Source organism: Elephas maximus, chromosome 7 (assembly GCF_024166365.1).
Source record: "Elephas maximus indicus isolate mEleMax1 chromosome 7, mEleMax1 primary haplotype, whole genome shotgun sequence".
In the NCBI taxonomy this organism is placed as follows: domain Eukaryota; kingdom Metazoa; phylum Chordata; class Mammalia; order Proboscidea; family Elephantidae; genus Elephas; species Elephas maximus.
In genome coordinates this window covers 99,466,208-99,489,090 of record NC_064825.1, presented here as the reverse complement: position 1 = coordinate 99,489,090, position 22,883 = coordinate 99,466,208, and the positions used below count along the sequence as shown (strand labels likewise).

Sequence of the window (22,883 nt, the reverse complement as noted above, 5' to 3'; positions counted from 1 at the left end):
GCTGAAGCCAGCACAGCAGTGAGGAGAAGCTACCAACAGCAACAATCCTTAGCTTCCCAATGAAACAAAACTGAAAGAGATTTAAAATCAAAATCAAAACAATGCTCTGGCAACTCTGTGTAGCCATCAAGAGACGTGGGTGTTCCCTTAAAAAGTGACTCTCACAAAGAGCAACAAATTTAAAATACTGCCATATGTCTGCCTACTCTGCCTTCTCCCTATCCCTGGAAGGGTTGATGAGTCTGCTTCGGTTACTTTTATGTACTTATTTATTTAGTGCCTTGTCTTTTCTTAAACAAACACCACAACTCCGGGGCCAAACTGCAAACTGGTGGGGAAACAGAGTGCATCCCAAGCCCAGATGTAGAAATCTGTCAGCTGGCCAGCAGAGGGAGGACCATGCCCACTGTAGCCTTTAACTTTCTTCTGTAGCCCCGAAGATACACTGGATACTCTATGTAGCTACTGAACCACAGAACTTTAGAAACTAACAGTGACCTTAAATGATCTGGTTACGATCTTAATTTCAGTCTATTTATATATAAAAATTGTTGTTGTAAGGTACTGTTGAGTCCGTTCCAACTCATAGCAATCCTATGTACAACAGAATGAAAACACTGCCCGGTCCTGCGCCATCCTCACAATCGTTGTTATGCTTGAGCCCACTGCTGCAGTCACTGTGTCAATCCATCTTGTGAGAGTCCTCCTCTTTTTCACTGACGCTCTACTTTACCAAGCATGATGTCCTTTCTTCAGGGACTGTTCCCTCCTGATAAGATGTCCAAAGTACATGAGACGACGTCTCACCATCGCTTCCAAAGAGCACTCTGGCTGTATTTCTTCCGAGATAGACCTGTTTGTTCTTCTGTCAGTCTATGGAACATTCAATATTCTTCACCAGTACCATAATTCAAATGCATCAATTCTTCTTGGGTCTTCCTTATTCATCGTCCAGCTTTCGCATGCGTATGAGGTGACTGAATATATCACATCTTGGGTCAGGAGCACCTTAGTCCTCAAAGTGACATCTCTGCCTTTTAACACTTCAAAGAGGTCTTTTGCAGCAGATTTGCCTAATGCAATACGTTGTGTGATTTCCTGACTGCTGCTTCCATGGGCACCGATCATGGATTCAAGTAAAATGAAATCTTGGACATCAATCTTTTCTCCATTTATCATGATGTCGCTTATTGGTCCACCCGGAAATGAGGATTTTTGTTTTCTGTATGTTGAGGTATAATCCATACTGAAGGCTGTGGTCTTTGATCTTCATCAGTAAGGACTTCAAGTCCTCTTCACGTTCAGCAAGCAAGGTTGTGTCATCTGCATTTATTGCAGGTTGTTAATGAGTCCCCCACCAATCCTCGTGGCAAGTTCTTCTCTCTGTAGTCCAGGTTCTCAGAATATTTCCTCAGCATACAGATTGAATAGGTATGGTGAAAGGATACAACCCTGCTGCACGCCTTTCCTGATTTTAAACTACGTGGTATCCCCTTGCTCTGTTTGAACGACTGCCTCTTGGTCTATGCACAGGTTCACATGAAAACAAGTGATCTGGAATTCTCATTCTTCACAATGTTATCCATAATTTATTATGATCCACATCAAATGCCTTTGCATAGTCAATAAAACACAGGTAAATATCTTTCTGGTATTCTCTGCATTCAGCCAAGATCCATCTGACATCAGCAATGATATTCCTCATTCCAAGTCCTCTTCTGAATCTGGTTTGAACTTCTGGAAGTTACTAAGAAAATACCACCAGTATAACAGTGTAAATTTCTGAAAATAATTTTTTACTCTTTAGAGTGGTTTGCTCTCCTTGGTTTTATTTTCACAAAATCTTTTCTTTTCAGTATGTTTTCTTCTTTGGACTAAATTTAAAGAGGAATTAAGAATCCTAAACCAATATAAGGATTCCCTGGGTGGCACAAGTGGCTAAGCACTGGACTAGTAACCAAAAGGTTGGCAGTTCAAACCCAGCCAGAGACACCTCAGAAGATCTGGTGACTGCCTTCTGAAGGGTCACAGCCAGGAAAATCCCATGCAGTACAGTTCCACTCTGCACATGTGGGGTCGCCCTGAGTTGGACTTGACTTGACGGCAACTAACAACAACAAAATCTATACAAGATACCTAGGATATAGATAATAAAGAGAAACTTTAGTTCAAGTCGTCTTCAGAAAGGTGCACTTAGGAAGACAGGGGCCCAGAAGCAGCTCAGATGACCCGACAGAGCCAATCTTCACACGCTCACTCACCAAACAGGCCTCACCCAGGGTATCTCGACCATGGCACTACTGGCATTTTGGACCCAATGATTCTTTTTGTGGAGCTGTCCTGTGTATTGCAGAAGGTTAGGAGCATACCTAGCCTCTACCTACTAGATGCCAGTAGCACCCTGTGCAGAAAAGATTAACATAGCAGGCCTGACCGCTATACTTAGAAAGGCCTGCTCACAAGGTTGGCACTTGGCTGGTGTCTGGAAACTTGGGTTTGGGGAGGGCTGCCACCATTCCCAGAACTGATAGAGTGGCTCACTGTGCCCACACTGTTGTAAAAACAATACGGTCTATGCTGAACACCTGCTTTCTTTCTGGGAATCTGGAATTTGAGTACCTGCCAGGCAGAGGCTGCCTATGTGACTAAACCAGGGGGAAAAAAAAAAAAAAAACCCACTGCCATCAAGTCGATTCCAACTCACAGCAACCCCATAGGACAGAGCAGAACTGCGCCATTGAGTTTCCAAGGAGTGCCTGGCGGATTCGAACTGCCGACCCTTTGGTTAGCAGCCATAGCACTTAACCACTACACCACCAGGGTTTCCTATTCACACCTAGCGCTATGTAAATATGACAAATTAAGATCTTGGGCACATGACAGAAACTCGTACCATCCCACAGGGTACCAATGAAGCTCTTAGAGACCACCCTTCCTCAAGTTATGAAAATCCAGTCTCGAAACAAAGCCCTGAACTATATCAGTTTCTCCACCGTGTACAACTTCTCTATAAGAATTTTTCATTTTTGCGTTTTCATTTTGATGATAATCCAAAAAATTAGTATAGGCATATTTTTCTTATATTTAATGATGAATACTGCTAAAGCATTCATGTGGTTTGGACATGTAATCAGGAGGGACCGTTCCTGGAGAAGGTCATCATGCTAGGTAAAGTAGAGGGTTAGCGAAAGAGAGGAAGACTCTCAACAAGTTGGACTGACACAGTGGCTGCAACAATGGGCTCAAGCATAGCAAAGATCGTGAGGGTAGCAAAGGACCGAGCAGTGTTTCGTTCTGCTGTACGCAGGATCGCTATGAGTTGGAACTGACTCGACAGCACCTAACAACAACGAAAACTGCTAAAAAAAATTCAACATCCAAGTTTGTGTTTAGCTGTTTAGCGGGTTAACGAAAAGAGAAGAAGACTTAAAATGAAAACCACGTAAAGCAAGTGAACTGTGGATGGGTATACACAGGTGTTCACTGTAAAATTCTTTCAACTTTGCTGTCTGGAAATTTTCGTAATAAAATGTTGGAGAAAAAGTGTGAATTGTGCATCAGCTCCAGATGAAAATAACTGATGTCACAGTATGCTTTATATACAGGGGAGCTTCCTAGTGGCTCAAACAGACAAGGTGGCAAGAGAAGGGTGAGGGGCAGAGGAGTCAGAGAGAAGGAGACAGATCTAAGAAATATCTAGGATATAGAAACAATTGTACTTCTTATTTTGATATAAGAAATAAAGAAGAGAAAAAGAGTTAAGAGTGCCACCCCAATTTCTAACCTGGAGAATGTGGTAAGACAGCATTGTAAATTTACTGAGACAGGGAAAATTGTAGGTTAAACAGAATTGCGGATGGGGTGAGGAAAACGTTAGGCTCGAGCACGCCGGCCTGTAATCAATGTTTTGATTGCTGTGATCCCCTCCACACCGAACCTCAGCAGCAGCTCACAAGGTCTGCCAAGGGAGCACCTAGCTGTATGAAATGCACCTTACCCTGGTCCTTTCTCTGGAAGATTCACTTCAGCTGACAGCGGACTATAGACAGGAATGCTGACATCATAGCCTTGACGGTACGTCCATGTAGAAAAGCCACCACCAGCCAACAGAGCCCTGAAAGCAAAGGGGTTTGTCAAAGAAAGGTCTTCATTCTTTGAAAAAAAAAAAAACTGTTGCTGTCAAGTCAATTCTGACTCATAGCGACCCTACAGGACAGAAAAGAACTGTCCCATAGGGTTTCCAAGGAGCACCTGGTGGATTCGAACTGCTGGCCTTTTGGTTGGCAGCTGTAGCTCTTAACCACTGCGCCACCAGGGTTTTCTCATTCTTTGATAAGAAAATCCCATTTCATATATTTGATATGGTAAGGGGTAATTGAGTCTTAATAATAATATTAACAACAATGGCTAATGTTGTCTGAGTCACTTACTTTATAGATGACACTGTGGTAAATGTTTTATATCCAAATTATCCAGGCATCAGGTGCATTCTATCCCTGAGCCATCCACGTCCCCCTGGGTTCACAAATTGGCCTTCATTTCTTAAAATACCTCAGAGCCCAGGAGACGTCCTATGAACAGCCCCTCTGCTATTCTCTCCGGATCGCATTTACCTCTCTCAAAAGGTATCCTTTATTCTTCAACACATTTACAAGGACAGGAATCGCAAGAGAAAACGGGCCTAGAAAGCCGAGGTATGCACTAAGCATCATGTTTCCGTTTTGTACTCCTCACCATCTCTCCAGTGCCTGCCCCAAGCAGTTCTACCCACTGTGGTCCCAGAGCTACAAGGGCATCGTGTTGCCTCTACCAGCTCTCACTGCCCATTCCAGCTACTCAGTCTTATTAACCCAATTCCCTATACAGGAAGCAGAATGCAAAATTGGACCTTTAGTGCTTCTCTTGCCGTTTGCACGCACTAGCTTTTATTCTCCTTAATTAGAAAACAGAGACCACATTGCTTTAACTGGATCCAGGGAGCAGTACTATGACACTTCATCAGTGAAAGGAAGCAGGTGTATATCACACCAACTGTTCTTCTCTCCCGAGACCGCGAGACCACTGCGATCACTTGCCAGGGCCAAGTTTTGCCAGTTCCATGCACTGCACAATCTGAGGCAAAATGTCTGAACCCAGAAACCACATTTTCTGCAATATTGATTGTTACCAATCCCCTCCCTGCCCTGATGACAACCTACATTCCCTTCTAACATTGCCAGCTTAAGTTCAAAGGTTTTCAAACCACCCCGGGAGATCCCAATCTGTTTTGTTAAGCTTTATAAAACCAAGAGCTGGTGAGGGAGGTAATGTGCGGGCTAAGAGTCTCTCTAGCTGCCAGTCGACTCTGTAAAACCTAATGACTAGCCTTAGTACCAACGTACGGTCTCATTTTCCCTGACTAGCACTGAGCACCGAATCCAGCCAACATGAATTTGGGCAGGTTCCATGACCATGATGGCAAGCAGACTCTGCGAGGGCCTCATGACTGATGTGCAGGGCAGCAGACATGGAGCCAATATTCAGGCACCAGGTAGTCCAGGTAAGGCAGAGGAGTCAGAGATTCAGCTCTTACACCCCAGCCCCAGAGGAGAGGGCTGCACATATAAGGGGAGAAGGGGCAGGTGTATACAGCTTTTACTGTTATTCTGTTCTGGAGCCCCAAACGATTATTCTGTCCTGGTGGGTTGGGGGAGGGGTGGGAAGGATTATGCACTGGTAGCAGAAACACGTGCAATGTGAGGTAGGCCTTATGTCTCAAATCACACAGGTATGATCTCCCTTTGTGATCTAGAAAGGAGCCATGGCTGGAATCAGTCAAAATGGTCTCATTTCCAGCCCTGCTACTGACAAGGCTTCAACTTGGAGCAGGTCACTGTATCTTCTTCTGCCAAGGTTTCCACAACACGATAATGGAGAAAATACCCTAAGTAGCCCTTGCTTTACAGAACACATGTTTTACATTGACTGAAAAGTGAGTTTCTGAGAAGCACATTCTGTTTTCCCATTATGATCAGTTCCAAAGTTGCGAAAGACTGAATAGAAAACTTGTGGCTAAAAAAAGTATTAGTAACGGTCAGGCTCACGTCAGGCCAACTCTTATGTCACGCAAAGTGTTCTCTAGCATTTTAGCACTTCCAAGGACTTCCTGACCCTGGGACATTTCCTGCGCCTTTGACCCTTGCTCCCCACAACCTCATTGTCCTCCACCTTCCCTCCGCCCAGGTCTTCCCACAGATTTTCTCACAGGTCTCCTCCTCTGAGCTGAGTGTTTGCGGTGCCTCGCCACAGTTACTGCAGTTTTATCCTTTGCTTTCTTCTAAACTATGCCTGTAATCATCCGTGCACATTCTTCAAATACAAGGCTTCAGGTTTCGAAAGGGGGCGTGGGGTGGGGAAAGCTGACCAATTCTATTGATTAAAAATTGTGCACAAACTGAAGCTATACGTAAACGTACTCCCCATATGGGCCTTATCTGTCTACTAAGCCAAACAAAACTGTAGAAAAATATTTCTGAGACAGGGAAATTTGAACAACGGTGGGATATCTGGTGGTATTAAAGAATCACTGTTCGCTATTTTTAAGCACGGTAACAGTATTTTTTTAAGGCCCTGTCATTTAGGGATTCATGCTGAAATATTTACAGATGTAATGACCTACCCTCTGGGATTTGCTTTAAAATAATCTAGTGGGGAGGGGTAGAGATGGGACAAGACTGGCCTTGACTCAATGATAACTGAAGCTGGGCAATGGGTACAAGGGTTCATTGTACTATTCTACCTTCTTCTGAGCAGGTTTGAAATTTTCTATAAAAAGTTTAAATAAATAAATACATGTCTACACAGAAGTAGAAATACAAGCAAAGAAAAGATGATAAAAATCCAAGGTAGTTGTCATGGATTGAATTATGTCCCCCCCAAAATGTGTGTATTAACTTGGTTAGGCCATGTGTGGTTGTCCTTCATTTTGTGATTTTCCTACGTGTTATAATCTCTGCCTGTGGTTAAAGAGGATTAGGGTGGGATATAGCACTCTTGTTCAGGTCACCTCCCTGACCCACTGTAAAGGGAGTTTCCCTGGGGTGTGGCCTGTACCACCTTTTATCTTTCAAAAGATAAAAGGAAAGCGGAAGCTAGCGGAGAGTGGGGACCTCCTACCACCAAGAAAGCCGCGCCTTTGGAGCAGAGCGCATCCTTTGGACCAGAGGTTCCTGAGGTTCATGTGCTGAGATGTTCCCAGGCCCAGGGAAGACTGGTGAATCACTAGGACCTCCCTCCAGAGCCGACAGAGAGAGGAAGCCTTCCCCTGGACCTGACACCCTGAATTTGGACTTGTATCCTACTAGACTGTGAGAGAATACATTTCTCTCTGTCAGAACCATCCACTTGTGGTAATTCCGTTACAGCAGCACTAGACGACTAAGACAGTGGTGATCCTGTTACAGAACATATCTGAGTACACCAAGATCGGTAAAGTAAGGCAACCAAACCCGCTGCCGTCGAGTCTGTTCCGACCCACAGAGACCCTACAGGACAGAGTAGAACTGTCCCATGGAGTTTCCAAGGAGCGCCTGGTGGATTCCAACTGCCGACCTTTTGGTTAGCAGCCGTAGCTCTTAACCACTACGTCAGCAGGGTTTCTAAGTAAGGTAGTGGACAGGCATAACATGCTCCTGCTTAAGTTAAACTAATACGGGTATGTATTTGTGTGCCTACGTACGAGTCCACAGAAAAAAGAACAGAAAAACACACAGTGTTTTAACAATGATTACCTGTAAATAAGGGAGCAAAAACAGAGATGGGGGTGAAGGCAGCTTTTACCATTTTACCCTTTAAGCACCTGAGTGCTGTTCAAATCTGTGCAAAGCAAATGTGTGCGTGTTATGTATATGAAGTTTAGAAACTGAAAGAAATACAAAAGCAGGTTGAAGCAGCAGAGAAGATTTATTCACTGAGCAGGCATTTCTTTCACTCCAGGCCCTTGCACTTCCCTGAGTAAAATAATTCTCAAGTGACCACACCTACAGCTTTGGACTTCAGAAGATCTTAGAAGTGGCCTAATCTAAGCCACCTGTTTTCTAACTGCCCACCAATTGGATACACAGCTCCTGCTAAAACTATTCCACGCTCAGGGTGCTTGCCTCCTCTGAATCCAGGAGCAAGACAAAGGATCAGAAAAGTTAACACACAAATCTTCTATTCCTTGTCGGAATCAGAAGGCCGCTTAGGTTTCAAAATGAAACTTCCCACTTGGAAAGATAAAGGAGCATGCATGGTGATTCCTGACTTGCTATGGGATTGCCTATAATCGCTTAAAAAAACACACACACACGCGGAGGAACAGTGCTTGAATCCTCCTGATCCCTAACACCTAAGCACCCCGCAAGAACTGAAACGTTCCCCTGCCTACCTGACACTTTCCTGCAGAGAAATGAAATCCCATTTCACATGTGCACTTAATAAAAATAAAATCCATCTCCCATGCAGATACATATACCAAAATGTCAGCAAAAAATGAAATGTCCCAAACAGAAAGAAGCCCTTTTGAAAATAAATTCACAACAGGAGGTGAAGCCATTGCTTTCTTAATACCTCTTTTTCGTTTCCTTCTCTGTTCTCTGAAGTATTTCACATTCCCAGAACAATCAAGTCCATAAAACAGTAGCCCACTCAAGAACACATCTTCACCGGGGCTGAGAGCCAAACGAGGGCTCGCTTTGTGTTTAGCTGGTTTCTATACAGCTTGTGTGGCCTGGCTGCCCTCTATCGTCCAAGCCAGTTTCTGCACCAAAGTTGAAGGATGGGGCCCTAGGGCGGATGTCTCCTCTAGTGGGAACTGTACTTCCAGATAGAAACTCAAAACTGATTCTAGATTATTACTTCAAACAAAGAAGGTTTGGATTTAATCTTCTAAGGAAAAGTCATACCAAGTTTATATTTTCATAATGGCAATGTTAGCCCTTAACAACTTGAGAACACAGTTGATCTCAGACTGCGCTCTTACCTTTTTCAGTAAAAATAATTTCTAGAGTTAAACATTAAAAAAAGAAAATTTCTAGAGTTAAACATCAAGTAGTAAGACTGGTATAAATTAATTCATACATAAACTCTTATAACAATCCTATACTCTGAGTAAGGAGCTCTGGTGGCACAGCGATTAAGTGCTTGGCTACTAATCGAAAGGTCGGCTGTTCGAGTCCATCAGCAGCTCCGCGGGAGAAAGACGGGACAGTCTGCTTCCGTAAAGATTACAGCCTTAGAAACCCTATGGGGCAGTTCTACTCTGTCCTACTGGGTCACTATGAGTCAGAATCGACTTGATGGAAATGGGCTTAGGTTTTTTTATACTCTGAGTATTGGACCCAAACTTTCTGCTTTCTTCTAGACCTTGAGGCAAGCCCTGAGAGAGGTACTGAAGCAGCACCTCATCCCTGGCCAAACTGGTACAGTCAATGGACAAAAGGGTAACTAAATATAGTGAGTAAGCTCAAAGTTGCAATCTTGCAACCATGGCCTCTCCATACCATATAGCCTGTTAGGTAGTAAGGGGAGGGAGACAGGGTGAGAAAGAGAGGGGAAGACACTCCTGACTGAAACAACAGAGAAAATGATCACTGGAGTGCCCTCATTTCCACCTACACGATAGCCTTGAGGTTTCGCTTTTACACATCCATCCCCTCAGCCTTATCTAGTGCTGCCATAACAGAAATACCACAAGTCGATGGCTTTAACAAAGAGAAATTTATTCTCTCACAGTCTAGTAGGTTACAAGTCCAAATTCAGGGTGTCGGCTTTAGGGGAAGGCTTTCTCTCTCTGTCAGCTCTGGAAGAAGGTCCTTGTCCTCAATCTTCCCACGGTCAAGGAGCTTCTTAGGCTCAGGGACACCAGGCCTAAAGGATGCGCTCTGCTCCTGGTGCTGCTTTCTTGGTGGTATGAGGTCCCACTCTCTGCTTACTTCCCTTCCCTCTCATCTCTTGAGAGATAAAAGGTGGTGCAGGCCACGCCCCAGGGAAACTCCCTTTTGGATCAGGGAAGTGACCTGAGTAATCCTTTTAACAACAGGCAGAGATTATGATTTATAACACACAGGAAAATCACAAAATGGAGGACAACTACACATGGCCTAACCAAGTTGACACACATTTGGGGGGGACACAATTCAATCCATTATACCCTCATTAAGCCTTGACTTCACTTTCTACAGATGTCCCAAAACCAGAGGGGGCTGGCACAAGCCAATCATGAACCAGGCCTTATGGGGTGAGGGTGCTGCACTCAGGAGAACATAACTCAGGCTAAGAAAAAGGTAGTTTTCTTAAAGGAACCTTAGGGAGCTGTGAGTTTGTGTTAATGGGGGAGGAACAACTCAGGAAAGAAGGGTGGTTTTCCACAACAGATTTAAGGGGGCCTCAATACTTCCACGTCTTAATGAGGGAAATGCCTAGGACAATTTCCCTTTTTATTAAACAATTCTGATTATAAGTTAACTCCCAGTAGGCTTAGGAATATGATTTCACATGAACAAAAGGGTCTTGCATTTACTTAATCCTCAAAAACCTGTCAAAGGGACAACCCCGAACATGCCTACCTGTCTCTGGGGACATCCAGGGCCGTGTTATAATCTGGGGGCCCCCCAGGCAACATGTTGAACAGCAGGTGATTTGTACCTCGATCCCACCTATTAAGAAATTAAATACAGGAGAATTCGCATGTCAACTATGAAAAAACAAGAGTCAGTTAATGGACGACAAGTAGCATGCATCCCCAAGCCAAAAGAGGGCCATTTCTCAGGTAAGGAAATTTCTGGAAATCCCAACAGGACATCAGGCACTAGTCTGGATCCCCAAAAAGGAAAAATGGGTGGATGTGTACTTCAAGTTGGTCCACTACAGAACTGTTTACAGTAAGAAAAACCTGAAAATTATCTAAATGTTCAACATTTGGTTACAGAAACAAAATTTAAATAGAAGATAAAAGTAAAACTGACTAAATACTTCAGCAGACATCTATGAAATGAAATACTATACAACCATTAAAATTATATAGTAAAAGAATATAAACTATTTGGAAGTATATTCATGATATATTAAGGAAAAAAAAAAAAAAAGCCAAAGAATATGTCCCGTATGAACTCATTCTTAAAAAAAGGAAAAAAGTATGTATATGTATTTATACAAAAATGATGGAAAGGTAACATCAAAACATTTATAATGGTTATCTCCTTGAGGAAGGAAATATGGAATGAATCTTATATGCTTTTTCCTTACTTGTATTTTCCAGGCTTTCTATACTGAACACGTACCGGGTAAGTAATAAAGGGGAGGGAAGACTACTTAAATTAAAAAGGAGAAGCATGGTAAAAAGATCCTTAGTTTTTTTTTTAACCCTGCAGAGCAGGGAACGCACAGCAGTGGTACCGGAGATGGTACACAGCTTTTCACTGGTACAGGGACCAGATGCTTACCGCAGACATCTCATGCTACAAGTCAATCCCTCAACCACATCCCCTCCTGTGAGAAAAGAGACAGCAGCTGGAACCCAGCTCAAATGGAGGAACAGTCCCTACCCACCACCTTCCCCTTAGCTCCCTGAAGGACTATTCAAATACCCCTTGGGCTCTGGTCTGTAAAAGCACTAGATACCTAGAGAGCTGGGCCAAGGCTTGTGCAGTCTCCTTGACGCGCAGTGTGTTCTGGTTCAGCACATCGATGGATGGCACAAACAGGCAGGCCCGGTTGATGTCGTCAGTGTAGTAGTCACTGTCTGAGATGGCCGTGAGCAGTTCATTATACTCCCGGGATATGGTGTTGCTGACTGGCACACCAAAGTCATCCACGTACTTTTTCAGAGAGTAGATGTACACCTTGATTTTGTTCTTGGGGTTGAAGCCGCAGCGATAGACATCAAAGCACGTATGCATTCTGCAACTGAGGTCCCCCCGCTCCGGGATGGGGCTGTCGGCCGGCAGCCTGACCACTGGCACGTCGCGGACACTGCGCTTCTCTATGCTCCAGTCGTTTGAGGACTCGATGGAATGGGGCCAGAACTGAAACATGCCAGTGGCGATGAGGCCCAGGAGGACAATGGAGAAGAGGGTGATGTAATAGATTCGGTGCTTGGTCTTCATTCTTGGGATGAGGGCAGGACCCCGGATGTTGTACTTGACCGACGCACACATAATGACACAGACAGCCTCTTCCTCACGCTCCTGGTTACCAGGTACAGAAAAGAGAAAAATCAAGGACTTAGAGTGGCAAATGACATTGAAAGGACTGCTCAACTTTTCATATACCTGTATCTTTCCCTTAAGTGGATTGATAAAATAATAAAAACAGATGTTTTCCCTAAAAATCTGATCTCTGTCCCTTCTTATATACAAATACACATTTGTATATATGAATACATATGTATATTATGTAATGTATTTAATATAGATATTACTAAATATAATTTTTAATATAGGCATTAACATATAACAAAAACCAAACTCGCTGCCATCAAGTCTATTCAGGTTCACAGCAACCCAGTAGGACAGAGTGGAACTGCCCCATAGGGTTTCCAAGGCTGTAATCTTTACGGAAGCAGCCTGCAACACCTTTCTCCCACAGAGTGGCTGGTGGGTTCAAATCACTGGCCTTTTGGTTGGCAGCCAAGTGCTTAACCACTGTGCCACCAGGGCTCCTTCATATATAGTAAATACATATTCACTCAAAGTATAAGATGGTAAACATGGGGAGCCTGGGCAGGAGGACAGGCACTGACCAAGGAAGAAAAATTTAAAGTGGGCTAGCTAAAGACAGTTTTTTTTTTTTTTCTTAAATACTTGCCTGACATAAACTGGTGCTTCATCTGAACAAACCAATGGTTGGTTATTCTAAAATCTGTTTTCATTCATTTAACTCATTCAGTCATTCAAACTTGTAGTGAGCACCTGCCATGAGTTGTGCAGGAAACAAAGATGAAAGCAAAGGCCCCACCTAAGAGGGACGTTTAGTCTAATGAGAGAAGCAAACAAAACTAAACAAAATACAAAATGTAAAAATGCCACCAGAAAACATTTAATAAAATGCAAAGGGTTATTAGAGATGACTAATCTTTAAATTTGGAGCCTGGTGGCACAGTGGGTAAGAGCTCAGGCTGCTAATCGAAAGGTCAGCAGTTTGAGTCTACCAGCCGCTCCTTGGAAACCCTATGGGGCAGTTCTACTCTGTCCTATAGGGTCTCCAGAGTCAGAATTAACTTGATGGCACACAACAACAATCTGTATTCTTTAAATAAGCTGCATATTGTTATTTTATAGTGAGAGTGATAGTTGATCTATTTAGATGGAGGGAAGGAATGGAGAAGGGAGGAAGGGGAGAAAAGAAGGGCCAGTGTGATAGACCCGTTTTCAAAGATGGACACCACCAATTCTTCCCATCCATGAATGTGCACGCCACTTCTCTCATTCAAAGGTGGAGTCTATTTCCCTTTAACTGGAATCTGGGGTAGTCTTGTGACTTGCTTTGACCAAGAGAATGTGGCAGAAGTGACATTCTGGGACTTTTGAAGCCAGGCCTTAAGAAATCCCATAGCTTTTGCTTTTTGCTTTTGCCCCCTTGGAATCCAGCTGCCATGCTGTAAAGGAAGCTGAACTCCTATTAGAATGCAACCTCATAAGAGACCCCAGTGGAAACCAGGTGGAGCAGGGATGAGCCATCCCCAACAAGCTCTGTACAAATTGCAGAATCATTAGCAAATAAACGGTGATGGTAGCGGTGGCTGTCACTGCTGTTTAAAGCCACTTTGGGAGTGGTATATTACACCGAACAGGTAAATGAAACATCCGATAAACATCACTTACTGGAACATAAAGAAGATCTTTAGTCCTCAGCTGAAAATGCAGAGCTCCCTGTAGACCACAACGTAAGATCCTTATCAAACAACCCTAGCCCACTGGATGCCAAGACACCAAGGGAGGAGGGCAGAGCCTTGAGTGTAACTGCATCATCTGCCACGGACTCACCATGTTACTGCAACAAGCTACCTTGGCATTCCACATGTCAAAGTTCTGATATACAAAATGGTCTCACTCTACTCATTCATCTTTCAGAAAAGCTATCAAAGTAAAGAGAAGTCACTGAAAAGTTCATAGACCATCTTAGCGTTTGATCATCATTTTCACTTGGAGAGCTAAACGGAGCTCTCCCCAGTCACGGCCCACACTGTGAAACCGTTGCCTGCCTAGCCAGCTGGGCATTGCCAAGCCTGGAATGTTGCAATCATTCTCAGTTTTCTGGCCTAAAATGTGCTGAACAGTCACAAATGGTTTGAACTTGTCTTTCTCTGAGTTCGGAACATACCAAGGAACTTCCTTGTTACACACTAATGAATGAAAGTTCATACATCTTAACCTTAAAGATGATCCTCTCTGGGGTATACACATCAGCCATTCAACATATGCTAATTGAGTCTATGACAGAAATTTCAGCAGGAGAGCTATTTGACTTCTTCTGTCATTCTAACAATCAACAGGTCCCCAGCCTGCCTCCACCTCCTATCACCTCCAGGCCCACCTTACAGCTTCTTTGCCATTCTGTCTGTCCTGGAGCTTGAAGATAGGTCTTGGGACAAATGCACGCAAGTAGCTGCCCTCTCCACTGTCCCATGTTAGAACTTCCCAACAAGCTCGCACGTCTATTTATATTCCCAATCAGTGGTTCCCAAACACCCAAAGAGTTAGAATCACACAGGAAGCTTGTTAAATCACATATTCCTTGGTCCTACCACTGGTGGTTTTTCTTCAGTAGGTCTGAAAAACAGTATCACAGAATTTTAGCAAAATCCTCAGGTGTTTATTTTCTGCATTCAGGCTTGAAAGCTTTACTAATCATTAGACAAACTACCATTTAACACAGTGGCTTTCAAACTTTTTTTTACTGCGACCCAAAATAATACATTTCATAGTGGCTCAAATCAGATATGTTGTTCTTGTTAGGTGCTGTCGAGTCGGCTCCAACTCATAGCCACCCTATGCACAATAGAACGAAACACTGCCTGGTCCTGTGCCATCCTCCAATCACTGGTATGCTTGGGCCCGTTGTTGCAGCCACTGTGTCAATCCACCTCATTGAGGGTCTTCCTCTTCTTCACTGAACCTGTACTTCACCAAGCATGATGTTCTTCTCCACAGACTGATCCCTCCTGACAACATGTCCAAAGTATGTAAGACGCAGTCTCACCATCCTTGCTTCTTAGGAGCATTCTGGTTGTACTTCTTCCAAGACAGATTTGTTTGTTCTCTTGGTAGTCCGTGGTATAGTCAATACTCTTTGCCAATACCACAATTCAAAGGCATCAGTTCTTCTTTGGTCTTCCTTATTCATTGTCCAGCTTTCACATGCATATGACGTGATTGAAAATACCATGGCTTGGGTCAGGTGTACCTTAGTCTTTCAAGGTGACATCTTTGCATTTCAACTCTTAACTCTAATCTTTTCTCCATTTATCATAAGGTTGCTTATTGGTCCAGTTGTGAGGATTTTTATTTTCTTTATGTTGAGGTGTAATCCATACTGAAGGCTGTGGTCTTTGACCTTCATTAGTAAGTGCTTCAAGCCTTTTTCACTTTCAGCAAGCAAGGTTGTGTCATCTGCATAACACAGGTTGTTAATGAGTCTTCCTCCAATCCTGATGCCCCGTTCTTCTTCATATAGTCCAGCTTCTCATATTATTTGCTCAGCATACAGATTTAATAGGTATGGTGAAAGGATACAACCCGGACGCACACCTTTCCTGACTTTAAACTACCCAGTATCCCCTTGTTCTGTCCGAACAACTGCCTCTTGATCTATGTACAGGTTTCTCAAGAGCACAATGAAGTGTTCTGGAATTCCCATTCTTCGCAATGTTGTCCATATATTTGTTATGATCCACACAGTCGAATGCCTTTGCATAATCAATAAAACACAGGTAAACATCCTTCTGGTATTCTCTGCTTTCAGCCAGGATCCATCTGACATCAGCAATGATATCCCTGGTTCCACGTCCTCTTCTGAAACTGGCCTGACTTTCTGGCAGTTCCCTGTTGATATACTGCTGCAGCCGTTTTTGAATGATCTTCAGCAGAATTTTGCTTGCGTGTGATATTAATGATATTGTTCTATAACCCCCACATTCAGTTTGATCACCTTTCTTGGGAATAGGCGTAAATATGGATCTCTTCCTGTCAGTTGGCCAGGAAGCTGTCTTCTGTATTTCTTGGTACAGACAAGTGAGTACTTTCAGCGCTGCATCCATTTGTTGAAACATCTCAGTTGATATTCCATCAATTCCTGAAGCCTTGTTTTTTGCCAATGCCATCAGTGCAGCTTGGACTTCTTCCTTCAGTATCATCGGTTCCTGATCATATGCTACCTCTTGAAATGGTTAAACGTCTACTAATTCTTTTGGTATAATGACTCTGCGTACTCCTTCCATCTTCTTTTGATGCTTCCTGCATCGTTTAATATTTTCCCCATAGAATCCTTCACTATTGCAACTCGAGGCTTGAATTTTTTCTTCAGTTCTTTCAGCTTGAGAAACGCCAAGCGTGTTCTTCCCTTTTGATTTTCTACCTCCAGCTCTTTGCACATGTCATTATAATATCCCCACATGTCTGTCAGTTTGTCGTACTGTGGAGGCTTACGTGTTGCTGTGATGCTGAAACCTATGCCACCAGTATTCAGATACCAGCAGGGTCACCCATGGAGGACAGGTTTCAGCTGAGCTTCCAGACTAAGGCAGGTTAGGAAGAAGGACCTGGCAGTCTACTTCTGAAAAGAATTAGCCAGTGAAAACCTTATGAATACCAGTGGAACACTGCCTGATATAGTGCTGGAAGATGAGCCCCCCCAGGTTGGAAGGCACTCAAAAGACTACTGGGGAAGAGCTGCCTCCTCAAAGTAGAGTCAACCTTAATGAAATGGATGGAGTAAAGCTTTTGGGACCTTCGTCTGCTGCTGTGGCACGACTCAAAATGAGAAGAAACAGCTGCAAACATCCAATAATAATCAGAACCTGGAATGTACGAAGTATGAATCTAGGAAAATTGGAAATTGTCAGAAAGGAAACGGAATGCATAAACATTGATATCTTAGGCACTGGTGAGCTGAAATGGACTGGTATCGGCCATTTTGAATCAGACAATCATATAGTCTACTATGCCGGGAATGACAACTTGAAGAAGGATGGTGTTGCGTTCATCGTCAAAAAGTGCATTTCAAGGTCTATCCTGAAGTACAACGCTGTCAGTGATAGGATAATATCCATAGGCCTACAAGGAAGACCAGTTAATACGACTATTATTCAAATTTATTCACCAACCACTAGGGCCAAAGATGAAGAAATAGAAGATTTTTCTCAGCTGCTACAGTCTGAAATTGATCGAACATGCAGTCAGGATGCATTGGTAATTACTGGTGATTGGAATGCAAAAGTTGGAAACAAAGTAAAACGATTGTTAGTTAGAAAATACGGCCTTGGTGAGAGAAACTGCTGGAAATCAAATGATAGAATTTTGCAAGACCAACGACTTCATTGCAAATACCTTTTTTACAAAATATAAACGGCGACTGTACACATGGACCTCACCAGATGAAATACATGGGAATTAAATCGACTCTATCTGTGGAAAAAGATGATGGATAAGCTCAATATCATCAGTCAGAACAAGGCCAGGGGCTGCCTGTGGAACAGACCATCAATTGCTCATATGCAAGTTCAGGCTGAAACTGAAGAAAATCAGAGCAAGGCCACAAAAGCCAAAATACAACCTTGAGTATATCCCACCTGAATTTAGAGACCATCTCAAGAACAGATTTGACAGGTTGAATACTAATGACTGAAGACCAGACGAGTTGTGGAATGACATCACGGACATCATACGTGAAGACAGCAAGAGGTCACTGAAAAGACAAGGAAAGAAAGAAAAGACCAAGATGGATGCCAGAAAAGACTGTGAAACTTGCCCTTGAATGTCGAGCAGCTAAATCGAAAGGAAGAAATGATGAAGTAAAAGAACGGAACAGAAAATTTCAAAGGGTGGCTCAAAAAGACAAAATCAGATATACATACAAATATTCGTGTGTATGTATATATGGGATAAAATTTTCATAAATAATGCTTAATTTTAGTAATGGTACTAGTCATAGAACATGTGATTAATGCTGTATTTTTCTATTCTATTTATTGTTTTTTTTAATTAAATGCTGGTCATACCATACTAGATTGATCAGACACACAATTTGAAAAATACTATTTTCATATCTAATAAAACTGGGGTTAAGGGGGAAAAAAATGTGTCCACACCAAGAGCTTCACAAGTTTTAACGAGCTGCAGATTAACTATTAAAAAAAAAAAAAAAAAACTGTCTGCAATGTAATCCCAAAGGTAATAGAAGGTAGTAAGTAATAAAAGCACAGAAGCTAATTAATTAAAAACAAAATAGAAAGGAACAACAATGCTAAAAGTTGTTTCTTTTTTTTTTTTTTAAAGGGGACAAATATAGAAAAAGAAGAAAAAAAAAATTGCGAAGTCAATCCTGACTCACACTAACTCCATGCATTACAGAGTAAAACTGCTCTATAGGGCTTTTTTGTTTGTTTGTTTTTGAAGTTTACTGTCTTTGGGGTGAAAGTGTACATAGCAAATTAGTTTCCCATTGAACAGTTCATACCCACACTGTTCTATGACATTGGTTGCTATCCCGTCAATGTGTCAGCACACTCCCCATTTCTACCCTACCTTCCCTGTTTCCATCCCTCCAGTTTCCCTGCCCCTGCTTGCCATCTCATTTTTGCTTAGGGGCTAACATTGCCCATTTGGTCTCGTATAGTTGGTCTAAGAACATTCCTCACAAGTGTTGTTTATTTTATAGGCCAATCGATTATAGGGCTGAAAGGCGACCTCCAGGAGTGGCTTCAGTTCCAGGTTAAAAGAGTATCCTTATGCTGATAGTCTTGGGGGTCCTCCAGTTTCTATCAGTCTAGTAGTAAGTCTGGTCTTTGTTATGAATTTTGAGTTTTGTTCTACATTCTTCTCCCATTTTCACCAGGACCTTGTAGTGTTCCTGATCAGAGTGGCGAAAGTAGAAGCTGGGTACCATCTAGTTCTTCTGGTCTCTGGCTAGAGGAGGCTCTGGTTCATGTGAGCCACTAGTCCCATGGACAAATTGCTTCCTTGAGTGTTTGGTTTCCTTCACTCTCTTCTGCTCCAGATGGGAAGAGACCAGTTGTTGCACATTAAATGGGCACTTGCAAGCTTTTAAGACCCCAGATGCTACTCAACAAACTAGGATACAGAACATTATCTTTATGAACTATGCTCTGCCAACTGATCCAGACGTCCCCTGAGACTATGGTTCTTAGCCTTCGAGCCCAGTAACTCAGTCCCACGAGGTATCTGGCTATGTCTAAGAAGTTGCCGTAACTGTGCCCTCTATGTGCTCTATTATATATATGAGTATATATGATGCACATACAAATACATATATACAAATGGCCACAACTATACCTATACATACATGAGTATGTACTCCTGTCCACCCTCTCACACCTTTATAGCATACATATCTACCTATATAACCACTCACAAATTTTTGGTTGTTATTAGAGTTGTTGCAGAATTGTATATCTACAGCTTTTACATTTATTGTGGTTGTCCTTTATTCTTGTGTCTCTCAGTGTCTTCATTTACCTTGGGCACATTGTCCCTAGGGAAACTCCCTTTACATTGGATCAGGGATGTGACCTTAGTAAGGGTGTTACAATCCCACCCTATCCTCTTTAACATAAAATTATCAGAAAACGGGGGACAACCACACAATACTGTGAATCATGGCCCAGTCAAATTGATACACACATTTTGGGGGGGACACAATTCAATCCATGACAACTAATGATCAAGAACATCTCTTCATATGTTTGTTAGACGCCTGAATGCCATCTTTGGTGAAGTGTCTGTTCATGTCCTTTGCCCATTTTTTGATTGGATTGTCTTTTTGTTGTTACGGTGTTGAAGTTTTCTATATATTTTAGAGATTAGACCCTTGTCAGATACGTCATTGCCAAAATTTTTTTCCCAGTCTGTAGTTTATCTTTTTACTCTTTTGGTAAAGTCTTTTGATGAGCATAAGTATTTAATTTTTAGGAGGTCCCAGTTATCTAGTTTATCTATTGTTGTTTGTGCATTTTTAGTTACGTTTGATAGTATATTATGCTAACAATTAGGACTCCTAGTTTTGTCACTATGGTATCTTCCAGGAACTTTATAGTTTTAGGTTTAACATTTAGGTCTTTGACCCATTTTGAGTTAGTTTTTGTGTACGGTGTGAGGTATGGATTGTTTCATTTCTCTGCAAATGGATATCCGGTTTTGCCAGCACTGTTTATTAAAGAGATTACCTCTTCCCCATTGAATCGGTATCAACCCTTTGTCAAAGATCAGCTGTTCACAGCTGAATGGATTTACTACTGGGTTCTCAGTTCTGTTCCATTGGTCTATGTGTCCGTCTTTGTACCAGTACCAGCCTGTTTTGACTACAACAGCTATATACTAAGTTCTGAGATCAGAAAGTGTGAGGCCTCTGACTTTGTTCTTTTTCTTCAATAATGCTTTAGCTATTCAGGGCCTCTTTCCTTTCCATATAAAGCTAGATATTTGTTTTTCCATTTCGTTAAAGAACATTGTTGGGATTTGGATCAGGTTTGTATTACTGTATTTTTGTGCAAATAATGTACAATTTCTGTGTTTGTTTGCCAACTGCTCCCTCCCCGCTGGAAGTATATTCTTGAGTGCCGCTATGCCAATTTTTTTCTACAGGTTGCTATAACAAGAAAAAAACTTAGCATAGCACATTTACAAAAGTACCTCCTGGGAGGAGGAAGCAGTTGGCAAACAAATGTAGAAGGTGGATGTTATTTGCGTAAAAATACAGTGTATCTATAGATCTCTTTGGGTAGTATTAACATCTTCACAACGTTAAATCTTCCAATCCACTAGCGTGTTATGTTTTTCCATTTATGTAGGTCTCTTTTGGTTTCTTGCAGTAGTGTTTTTAGTTTTCTTTGTATAAGTCTATTACATCCTGGTTAGATGTATTCCTAGGTATTTTATCCTTTTGGGGGCTATTGTAAATGGTATTGTTTTCTTGATTTCCTTTACAGAGTTCTCCTTGTTAGTGTAGAGGAACTCAACTGATTTTTGTATGTTGATTTTGTACTCTGTCACTTTGCTGAACCCTTCTATTAGTTCCAGTAATTTTTCTTGTGAAATCTCTGTGATTTTCCATGTACAGCATCATGTCATCTGTGAACAGAAATGGTTTTACTTGTTTCTTACCAATCTGGATGCCCTTTATTTCCCTTTCTTGTCTTGTTACACTGGCTAGGACTTCCAGCACAATATTGAATAAGAGTGGTGATAACGAGCATCCTTGGCTCATTCCCGATCTCAAGGGAAATGCTTTCAATCTCTCTCCACTGAGAATAATGTTGGCTGTTTGTTTCGTATATGTGCCCTTAATTATGTCGAAGAATTTCCCTTCTATTCCTATTTTGCTGAGAGTTTTTATCAGGAAAGGGTGTTTGGATTTTAACAAATGCCCTTTCTGCACCGAGATGATTGTGTTGATCTTTTTCCTTTGTTATTTATGTGGCAAATTACATTGATTTTCTAATGTTGAGCCACTCTTGTATTCCTGGTATGAATCCCACCTGATCATGATGTATTATTTTTTTGATATGCTGTTGTATTCTGTTGGCTAGAATTTTGTTGAGTATTTCTGCATCTATGTTCATGAGGGATACTGGTCTGTAATTTTCTTATTTTGTTGTATCTTTGCCTGGCTTTGGTATCACGGTTATGCTGGCTTCATAGAATGAATTAGGGAGTATCCCTTCTTTTTCTGCATTCTGGACTGTTTGAGTAAAATAGGTATCAACTCTTCTCTGAATGTTTGGTAGGACTCCCCAGTGAAGCCATCTGGACCAGGCTTTCTTTTGTTGTGAGTTTTTTAAAATGATACCTTCAATTTCTTATTTTGTTATGGGTCTATTTAGGTTTTCCCTCTGTTTGTGTTAGTTTAGGTAGATAATGTGTTTCTAGAAATTTGTCCATTTCTTCTAGGTTCTCAAATTTTTTAAGAGTATGATTTTTCATAATATTTTGTAATAATTCTCCTTATTGCGGTTAGTTCTATTGTAATATTGCCTGTTTGATTTTTATTTTGGTTATTTGCATCTTCTCATTTTTTTCCTCTGTCAATTTATCCAGTGGTTTGTCAATTTTATCGATCCTCTCAAAGAACCAATTTCTGGTTTTGTTGATTGTTTCTACTGTTTTTCTATTTCATTTATTTCTGCTCTGGTCTTTGTTGTTTCCTTTTTTCTTGTGACTGCAGGCTTCTTTTACTATTCCTTTTCTATTTGTTCAAACTGTCAGTTAAAATTATTGATTTTTGGATCTTCTTTTTGATGTGCACATTTATTACTATAAATTTTCCTCTGAGCACTGTTTTTGCTGTGTCTCAGAAGTTTTGATATGTTGTGTCTTCATTCTCATTTGATTCTAAGAACTTTTTAATTTCATTTTTAATTTCTTCTATAACCCAGTAGTTTTTAAGTAAAGTGTTACTCAGTTTTCATGTATTTTTCTTCCTTGCTCTTTCTATTACTGATTTCCACTTTTACAGCTTTATTGTCAGAGGAGATGATTTGTCTTATGTTGATGTTTTTTAATTTATTAAGGCTTGATCTGTGGCCAAGAATATGCTCTCTTCTGGAAAATGACCCATGTGCATGGAAGAATGTGCACTATACTGCTACTGGGTGGTTCTGTACAGGCCTATAAGGTCAAGCTGGTTGAACA

The 22,883-nt window shown here is 41.8% G+C and overlaps 1 protein-coding gene across 1 annotated transcript in view; it reads right to left on the bottom strand.

The window, feature by feature from the left end:
- EXT2 (exostosin glycosyltransferase 2) overlaps positions 1-22,883 on the bottom strand; it is a 157,671-nt gene that overhangs the window by 121,910 nt on the left and 12,878 nt on the right. Inside the window, exons 2-4 of the mRNA XM_049890927.1 lie at positions 11,641-12,206; positions 10,587-10,676; positions 3,998-4,114 (exon numbers count right to left, since the gene is read on the bottom strand). Coding sequence (XP_049746884.1) covers positions 3,998-4,114; positions 10,587-10,676; positions 11,641-12,176 — 743 coding nt within the window. The 5' untranslated portion in view covers positions 12,177-12,206. The remainder of the gene's footprint in view (positions 1-3,997; positions 4,115-10,586; positions 10,677-11,640; positions 12,207-22,883) is intronic.